The sequence below is a fragment of the Syngnathoides biaculeatus genome, chromosome 22 (genome assembly GCF_019802595.1).
Source record: "Syngnathoides biaculeatus isolate LvHL_M chromosome 22, ASM1980259v1, whole genome shotgun sequence".
NCBI classification, from domain to species: domain Eukaryota; kingdom Metazoa; phylum Chordata; class Actinopteri; order Syngnathiformes; family Syngnathidae; genus Syngnathoides; species Syngnathoides biaculeatus.
In genome coordinates, this window is record NC_084661.1 from 6326997 (window position 1) to 6337321 (window position 10325).

General features: G+C 40.0%; 1 protein-coding gene across 5 annotated transcripts in view; it reads left to right on the plus strand.

Moving 5' to 3' along the window:
• Positions 1-10260, plus strand: part of mbtd1 (mbt domain containing 1) — a 125304-nt gene extending 115044 nt beyond the window's left edge. For 3 of the 5 annotated variants that reach the window (XM_061809913.1, XM_061809912.1, XM_061809911.1), the window contains 2 exons: positions 8625-8777; positions 9037-10247. In XM_061809913.1, the coding sequence (XP_061665897.1) occupies positions 8625-8777; positions 9037-9155 (272 nt within the window). In that variant the 3' untranslated portion in view covers positions 9156-10247. Of the gene's footprint in view, positions 1-8624; positions 8778-9036 lie in introns of all 5 variants that reach the window. The other 2 variants (XM_061809910.1, XM_061809914.1) reach the window with 2 other exon arrangements.
• The last annotated feature ends 65 nt before the right edge of the window (positions 10261-10325 follow it).

The window sequence follows — 10325 nt, forward strand, 5'->3', positions numbered from 1 at the left end:
CGATGCAATTAATTATGTAATTAAATAGGATTCCCAAATGACTTTCATGTGTCTGAGACTGTGGATAACACCAGTAATTGAATAGGACAAAATTGTTGCCGTCAAATTTTGTGTACCCCCTAATTCAATCAAAATAAAATTACGTTGTAAGGTTTAGCAATTTAATCTTTTATTTTAAACAACTGCAAAGGCATTGTTTTGGCATTAAATCGATAAGGGTAACTAAATTTGGATTTCAACTCACTCACCAAAATAACTTATCCAGCTCTGAAAAATTACATTTAGTTATGATTAGCAAGCTTGTTTTGGATCTCTTTGATTCAGTGTGAGTCAGTTGAATCGTGATTTACAGTTTACAAATGTAACTAATTTTCAAGTTTTGTTTAACTTTGGTACAAAATTAAATGCACCTATAATTACGCTTGTGAATAAATTGATATAAATGGATGAGAAGCCATAGATTTTTTTTTTTTCTTAAAAAAAAAACTCTTGAAGTAAAATAAAACTACGGCACAGTGGATCAACTAGTTCGAGCAATGGCCTCACAGTTTTGAGGACCGGGATTCAAATCCCGGCCCCGGCTGTGTGGAGTTTGCATGTTCTCCTTGTGCCTGCGTGGGTTTTCTCCGTCACTCTGGTCTCCTCCCACATCCCTAAAAACAGGCAATAATTAGAGATTCTAAATTGCCCTTAGGTGTGATTGTGAGTGTGACTGTGCAATTGCCTGGCAACTAGTCCAGGGTGTACCCTGCCACCTCGCCCAGCACTTCTGTGACCCTTGTGAGGTTAAGCAGCTCAGAAGATGGATAGGAGGATGGATGAAAATGAAACAAATAAAATCAAATTAAAAGAAAAGTCTAAAGTTATTAAAAATGGATAAGGAACTAATTAATAAATGCTTCTTGAGAAAAAAACAAGTACTCTAGTATGGTGGATTAAGCATCGTCACCATATGTCTTTCTTTTTTGTTGACAAAGATGGCGCGTGCTGTTGTTCAGCAAACGGCAAACGCCGCACAGTAGAAATACTGTAAGAGTTCAGTGGTGAAGCTCAAAGTTGGTTAAAATAAAACCACAAAAAAACTGTTACAATTGTACGAATGAGCAGAGTTTCACCACACAAGAAGAAAACAAAGCATTTAAATGAATGAAAAGTAATCTCCGTATTTTTTATTTATTTATTTATTTTTGGTAAAAGACAAAAGCTTTTAAATTCATAAAACGATTGGCATTCAGTGTATGTAATAGCTTAGCGATTGGTTAGCAAGCTACCAGTTGGTAGGTTACACAGGAAGCTAGTCAGGCCTATTGTGTTCTGCAACATCAGCAATCAACTTCAATCCCTCAACAACCCCACTGCCTTAGATCCCTCCACCCCCTCCATCAACTCCAACCTTGTGGCCTTTCCTCCCACCAAAATTATCCAACTAATATGGGTCCCAGGCCAGTGCAACCTCACAGGCAATGACCTTCCTGACAAGCAGGCCAAACTCGGTTCCTCCCTTCCCCAAACAATCACTCCACTCGACGCCAAAGCGCACTTAGCGATCATCGTCAACGGATTTGCAAATCCTCTACATCTACCAACCCTCTTATCCTTTCCCTCACCCATTCCCGACCTAATCCTGAGGAAGACTCCCAGTTGTCCAAGAAAGACCTTGTCAACCTTATCCGGTTCTGGTCCGGCCACAACCCATCCCTCCGAAAATGGCAACAAGTGACGGGGAAGTGCAATGATGACTGCTGCCGTCTCTGCAGTGAGGAAGAAGAATTGGCTGAGCATCTTTGGCTTCAGTGCCCTGCCCTCCAGTCTGCCCAATACCACTGCCAATTGGGATTCTTCTTCAGAGAACTACGGAGCCTCCCACATGCAAGTCTAGCGCATCTGAGGATCATCCTCAGGTGCCTCGAGTTACTCAACAAGTAAAAAACAACAGCAGCACTATGTTAAAATTAGCGGAAACCCACTTCGGAACCACAAGGAAAGTCTGACAGTAGTGTTTGAAATAATAGCAGTCCAATGTGTTTGCGTCAAGATTTATCCACATTTTCTGTATATTTTTTTGATTGCTCGATGTCAAGTTGCTGGTAGGTGTAATTGATTCACAGAAAACCAAGAAGACCCAGCATTCATAATATACACACTCTTAAGGCTGTGCAAATTGGGGATTTGTTGAAAGGGGTGTGTGGGGAAAAAAATAGAAGTGTGGCATTCAATCAGTGAGGTAATCAATTTTGTGAAAAGCAGGTGTGAATCAGGTGGCCCCAATAAAAAGGATGAAGCCAAAACCTGTTGAACATGCATTTCCCCTTGAAAGCCTGAGGAAAATGGGTCATTCAATACTTGTTCAGAAGAACAGTGTACTTTAATTGAAAGTTTGATTTGGAGAGGGAAAACCTCATAAAGAGGTCCAAAAATTTTCAGCTAAAATCATCTCTAATGCTTAAAATCCTGTGATGCCAGGGTACATCGAAGAATAACAAACAGACATTGACAATAGGAAACAAAAAGTAACAAAAGGATAATATAGTATTGGGTGATGGTGGATTGGTGAACAATTCGTAACAACACAAACCCAAGACAAGTACTTATCTAGAATAGCCAGCGAGTGATGTTGGAATCTCAAAATAGTTTCCTGTCAAAATAAATCTTGCTTTAAAGCAGTTCCGTTCAGGTGGTACGACATTTGTATGTATCTCATCTCTTGAACAAATGGCTCTACATCTACTTTGGGAGAAATTATACCCACCACTGCCTTTTTAACATCTTCTATAGTCCATGTTTTGGAGACTAGGATTGTATCATTCTTTCCAGGGTGGCCTGCTCTGGGTTTGGCAACAGCCACCAGAAGGAAAGCATCTGTTTCTTCTTCGATTTCTTCCTTACAAACCATAAGTTGTCTTTGTGTTTGTGGTAATTCAATACCCACTTCTCTATTTTTATTTTTCCCGAGATTTTGTTTTTTTAACTGTCGGCGATGCTGATTGCTTTTTGTTATATGGCAGTGGTCATTCTAGAAGTGGTGGATACAAACTAATTGAGGAGTTTGGAGGTGCAGTCGGTACCAAACTTCATCCCCCAACTTTCCCTCCTTGTCTTGGTGGGACAGGAATTTTTTGTCTCAGTTCCTGAGTTACAGGTCCAGTTTCATTATCCTCCTGTCTGTCAAACAGGAGTATCCTTTCCTTTTTCCTCACGTTTTGCTCTGTCTTTTGCTTTTTTTTTCTGTTGACCTTGATCTCTGGGTTTGGCCAATGCAAGCCAGGTTTTTGCTTGTTCCCAACAATTTTTATTTTTTTTCTCATTTCTGCTGAAGATCTTTGTGCAGACTGAAGCGAGTTGTTATGCATTGACTTTGAGGCAAGATAGAGACACAAGGTCTGGGCCCGCTGCTTTGTTTATCTTTTGTTCTTTGAAGATGTGTTCATGGTGGGAGTGAACGTCTCGTTTTCCAATATGCAGTTAAAGCTGTGGTCATTGCCAAGTCTTTTATTTTTCTCCACTTGAATGTTGCTTGTTATTAGTTAGCGATTTTAATGCATGCCAGACTAATATGGACTCGTTAGCACTAAACTGTTTTTCCATTTTTTCTGTATAATTATTTGCAGTGTTAATTTCGTTAGTCAGCTTGTTTCTAGTATATTTGAATAATTGGTAAGTTAATAGCAAGTAAATAAATCTAATTTTAGCCTTTGAATTGAATTTTTGATTACAATAAACAGGCAACAGAAATTACAGTTGAAACCAGAAGTTTACATAGACGAAATAAAAAGTTGTCCTTTTTTTTTGGCTCACATGAAATCAGAAGAAACCCTTCCTGTTTTAAATCAATTAAGATTACCAGAATTATTAGAATATTAGATGGCAGAACAATAAGAGAAGGATTTTTTTAATGGCAGTTTTTCATTACTTTCTTCAAAGTCAGAAGTTAACATATATTTCATTAGTATTTGCTACCACTGCCATCAAAGTGCTTGTCTTAGTATCCCATCACAATATTTCTTCTTCTCACAGTAGTTGGCAGGAATTTTGGCCCATTCTTGCTGACAGAACTGGTGTAACAGAGCCATCTTTGCAGGGCACCTTGCACGCACATGCCTTGTCAGCTCTAGCCATAAATGTTCAATATGCTCGGGATAGGGCATAATCATTTAATCAAATTCAATTCAAGCAACCTTCTCTTTGGTCTTCCTTGAGCTCTGTTTCAAGACCGCTCCACCCTCATCACCCTACTACCAATATACTCAACTATCTCACCACTGGATGTGTCCAAATTATGGAAATCTGCACACTTAAACTGTCTCCATTGTCTCCAAAACATCCAGTGACTTGCGGTGAGGTTTCACGATTGTTGAGGCACTGACTCTAGGGGAATCATATATAATATGAGTCTAAAATAAAAGGTATGCATACATTTTTATTTTGACATAAATTGAAACAATTTGTTTTTAAATATTTTAGATGCTTCAATTAATTGCACGCTGTTGAATAATATGAACAAAACAAAAGCATATTTAATATAAAGTCAAATTTATAGGTTTTTTTTTTTTGGGTCATTCTATTTCGATCGTGATGTCTGGAGCTCTCTGAAGCTCAACTCAACACTGCTACATGCTGGTTGTGGCGCCGTACAACCTAACCCTGCGGAGGAAGGCCCCTTGTTCCGAGATCTTGTTCTTTTGGTCACGAGCCACAATCGTGCCCATAGGTGAAGGTAGGAATGTAGATGGACTGGTATATTGAGAGCTTCGCCTTTCGACATAGCTCCCTCTTTACCACAACATACCGATAAAAAGTCCCCATCACTGCAGACGCGACACCGATCTGTCTGTCGATCTCCCGCTCCATTCTTTCCTCACTCATGAACAAGACTTACCCTAACCCATACTTGAATTCCTCCACTTGGGGAAGGATCTCATCCCCGACCTGGAGAGGGCACGCCACCCTTTTCCGACTGAGGACCATAGTGTTGGATTTGGAGGTGCTGATTCTCATCCCAGCCACTTCACACACTGCTGCGAATCGCTCCAGTGAGAGCTGGAGATCACGGCTTGATGAAGCCAACCGAACCACATTATCTGCAAAGGGCAGAGATGCGATGCTGAGGGCACCAAACCGGACACCCTTTACACCTCGGCTGTGCCGAGAAATTTTGTCCATAAAAGTTATGAACAAAATCGGTGACAAAGGGCAGCCTTAGCAGAGTCCAACTCTCACTGGAAACGAGTCCGGCTTATTGCCGCCAATGCTGACCAAACACTGAGAGCGGTCGTACAAGGACCGAACAGCTCGTATCAGGGGGTTCGGTACCCCAATTTTTGTAGTTATCACACGGGTTTTGGAGTCGTACTTTGGTTCCTCACCTCGGACCTATTTGCCGTGGGTGACCCAACCAGGGGCATGAAGCCCCAGACAACTTAGCAGCTAGGATCATCGGGACACACAAACCCCTCCATCACGATAAGGTGACAGCTCAAGTAGGGGTGTTATCGGCAGCATAATAAGAAAACACTGATGTCTCTTGTGTGAAGCAATGAACAAATTACAGCCTAGCTGAATGGTTGTGTGCATGGCTTCCTCAAGCGCAGTGGGAGAGATGACTCACCATGACTCGTAGGTTTACCTCCTCTGCATTTGAACGGGAATTATGACAATTCAGATATTTTAATGATGAAATTCTTGAAATTATTGGATTGATACGGAAAATCATTGTAGAGCATAGATCATAGAACTAAAATGAACAATTTAATTTAACATAATTTAAATTTTTGGGGGAGTGGGGTCAAAACTGCTGTCTTGTTGTACTCGAGTGGGTCCAACTCCCAGAGACAAATTACTTGTCGACATACTTGGCAGATCTGATTCTGTCCCTCTGAGTTTAAGGTAGCCTCTGAAATATTGACTTGTGTGCTAATTTTGAGGAACTAGTTTTTACAGTGAAGAAAATGAGTATTTGAACACCCTGCTATATCGCAAGTTGTCCCACTTAGAAATCATTGAAGGGTCTGACATTTTCATCGTAGGTGCATGTCTACTGTGAGAGAGATAATCTAAAAAGAAAAATGCAGAAATCACAATGATTTTTTTTTTTTTTTTTTTTTTTTTTTTTTTTAACGATTTGTGTGATACAGCTACAAATGAGTATTTGAACACCTGCAAAAAACAATGTTAATATTTGGTACAGTAGCCTTTCTTTGCAATTACTGAGGTCAAACGTTTCCTGTAGTTCACCAGGTTTGCACACACTGCAGGAGGCATTTTAGCCCACTCCTCCTCCACAGATCTTCTCTAGATCAGACGGGTTTCTTGGCTGTCGCTGAAAAACATGGAGTTTAAGCTCAGCTCCCTCCAAAGATTTTCTCTTGGGTTCAGGTCTGGGGGCCACCCCAGAAACTTCTTACAGAGCCACTCTTTGGTTTTCCTGGCTCTGTTCTTTGGGTCATTATCATGTTTGAAAGACCCAGCCACCATCTTCAATGCTCTGACTGGAGGAAAGAGGTTGTTCCCCAAAATCTCACAATACATGACCGGGATCATCCTCTGCTTAATACAGCGCAGTCGTCCTGTCCCATGTGCATAAAAACACCCCAAAAGCATGATGCTACCACCCCCATGCTTCATAATGGTGTTCTTGGGTTTGAACTCATCATTCGTTTTCCTCCAAATACGGTGAGTGGAATTATGACCAAAAAGTTACATTTTGGTCTCATTTGACCACAAAACGTTCTCCCATGACTCCTCCTGGGCTGATTCCTCACCTTTCTAAGGCTCCTTGAGACCCCACGGGATGATATCTTGCATGGGGCACCACTCCGATTGAGATTGACCATCATGTTTGGCTTTTTTTTTTTATTAAGCTGTTTGGCAATTTCTCCGTAGCCCTTTCCAGCCATGTGGAGTTGTACAATTTTGTCTCTGGTGTCTTTGGACAGCTCTGTGGTCTTGGCCATATTACAAGTATGAGTGTTACTGATTGTATGGTGTGGACAGGTGTCTTTTTGCAGCTAACGACCTTACACCAGTGCATCTGATTCAGGATAATACATAGAGTGTAGGTGGACTTTTAAAGGCGGACTAACAGCTCTTTAAGGGTCAGAATTCTAGCTGATGGACAAGTGTTCAAATATGCAGCTATTCGTTTGAAAAAGTTATACATTGTGATTTGTGGATTTTTCTTTTTAGATCTCTGTGTACATGCACCTACGATGAAAATTTCAGACCCCTCCATGATTTCTAAGTGGGAGAACTTGCACTATAGCAGGGTGTTCAAATACTTGTTTTCGTTGCTATATTACTTGTTGCACTCGTCTCTAAGTGAGGTAGCTTGTCACAGCAAATATTCTCAACTTTTAAATTGTGGTTGTGTTCAAAAAGTATTTCCCGATGTCAAAAAAATGTTCTTTGTGATATGCTCTGATGTGTTTTATGCTGTTTGGAGCATTTGTTTTTCGCCATGATAAATACTTCAGGTCATTTACACAACGATGGATTCTCCGTAGTGTCAAACAGGAAATTATTGCATCTGTTCAATCTTCTCTTTTTTTTTCAGGCATAGCCATTTTACACGACAAAACTATATTAGACAAAGATTAAAAGAGTAGTTTTTGTCACGTCCCATCGGAACGAGAGTAGGACCCAAATGCAGGAACTCGGAAGACGCAAGGTAGTTCAAGAAGAGACACGTTTATTATATGCAGAGGTAGGGGATCGAGCAGGCAGTCCGGTGCAGCAGCGGTAGTTGGGACGTCGGGCGAAGAGAGCAGGTGAGCGGACAGGCAGGAGTCGGTACACAGGAGAACAATCAAAGCAGGCAGAAGTAACGAAGGAGTCAGGCTTACAAGGTTGGTCGGAGAACGGACGAAGGTTGGTACACACAGGTTCAATCAGGGATACCGGAGCACACGAACGGGACATGAAGATCATACGAACTGGCCCCGGCCAGTTGTCATCGCGGTCATATAAATCCACAGCATAATCAGGCTGCATGAGGCGCAGGTGTGCACCTTCCAATCAGCGCACCTGCGCGGACACCCGCACAGCTCGTGCTGAAGCGGCAGGATCATGACAGTTTTATGTGATCTTGAATCTGCCCCAAAACTCATCCCATCTTCCCACATAGCAAAATTGCCATTGGATAAATTTTGAGCTCCTTTACCCTCCTTCTGAAAGAAATTAGCTCTGAATCGGATTTGAAAGTCAAACATTTTCTCATTTTTATTTATTGATAAAAGTGTTGTCTGTCATTGTACACTCTTGTACTTTTGGTTCAATTAGTTCTCATTTTCATTGAGAAAATCAAGTTTCTTAAAATGCTGTGGAGAAAATTTGTCAATTACTACTCAAGTAAAGTTACTTTTTTGTCAGGGCTGTTTCAATATTGGCATTTCATTTACTTACCTGTCGTAAACAGCGTTTCTGGTTACTTGGTTCTGGCATCTTAGTTGTAGATTACCAGTGTCACATTCAAATAGGCATATCACTGACAGTGTCAGTAAATTGTTTCATTGTAATGCTTACGTTGTCTTATGGAAAAATGTAAATAAACCAATGTAGTTATAACAGCTGGAAGTGATCTTGTGTGTAATAAACATTGATAGCTGACCAGAGTTTGGCTTGATATTTAGAGAGGAAAATTCCAGTTGGTCGACGGCCCTTCAGTCAGACAGCCAGGAGGAGAAGCTTCTCAGGTGATGAAGAGCAGAGTCCACCTTTTTACCATGTTGAGGAGCCAACTCAGCTCCAACTCCGAACCAATCTCCACCAAACCAATAAATCAGGTAACATCACACTAATCATTGAAATGAGCAACCTCCTGCTCTTTAACAGGAAAGAGTCATCTATTTTTGGTCACGTCACCAGTTTCTTTTGAGCTCATGTGGGCAAAAGTATTGTTTGGACAAAAAAAAAAAAAAGTCTACTCTGAAGAATCATCATGTGTGTTTTAGAAACTTAAATTATGTACATTAACACATCCTGCAATGAAGCCACAATATTTCAACACAACCATCTTTTCAATTTCTTGTCCTTGTCTTGCAGACTCACTTCTGCGAATGAAGGAGGAAATGATGGAGGCAGATGAGTTCAGTTTTTCCCAGGGCACCTCTGATCAGGAGAGTAATGGCTCAGGCACATTCTACATTAAACAGGAACCTTAGGTTCAAAGTAAGAAAAACAAGAGAATGATGGTTCTCTGCAAGAGTGAATTATGGAGAATGGATGTGAGTTCAAATTACATTTAAACACATCTATTTCCAATGGAGAAGTAAGGCAATTAAGAGAACATGATCAGTTCCTCACCTCTTGAAAAAAAAAAAACAAAAAACCTATGGATCTTTTCCGTAATCATTTCCATGCATGTATAGATCACAGATGTTCTGTCTCTTTTCTCGTATCTCTTGCCTTAACATTCAACCATGATAAAACCTTTTTTTTTTTTCTTTTTTTTGTAACGAAACAACCTTTTTCCAGTGGCTCTCTTATGTACTCCATGTTAATTTCAGCTGCCCCAGGCCTGTATAAACTGTGATAACTTTGTATTGAGCTGGGTCTGGGTTTTTGTTTTGTTTTTGTTTTTATACTACACGTTACTTTGCCACTGAACACAAGTCGTAAATTACCTGATATAATAGAAGCAGGCAAAATGAGAAACAATTATTTGTCGTAATTTTATTATCTTTTTTTTTTTAATTCACACAGCCTAGTTATAATCGTACTTGAATTGTTTTGTGTTTTTGTCTTTAGTTTTAAACTTGCTTTTGCTGGCTTTGTGGTTAAAACCTTAAATGTAAATTCAAATTATATCAATTAGTATGTGGAAAATGATGAAGTGCAAAATATAGGTATTAAATATTTTAATACAGTCATCCAAAGTACTACAAATGCTGCATAGAATTGCTGCGTATCCTTGACATAATGTTTCTTAGAGGTTTTCAGAGCTGCATTTATTCAAGATTCAACCGTTAAATCAAATGAAATGTGGTGACTATTTTCAACATTCAAGTTTCACTCTCAGTCTCGCAGTCAGAGAAGACCTGTTTTATTACAAGCTGCATTGGGATCCTCTTTCACAAGCTATTGATTGTGAAACCATTAAAATAGCCACATTTAAGTGACTCCTTCTAACATTTGAACATCTTTTAAACTGCTATAATGATGATAATGCTTGCTGGTGGAACTTGGTCATGTTGTCACAGTAGAACTGTTATCCAGTCATAAAGGGGTGTTTTTTTGAATAAAGAATACATGATTATGTCAGTAATTGAACTACCCCCTGTTAATGTAGCTCCACCTAGCTGATGGATTTCTTAAAATCATCAATCTGTTGG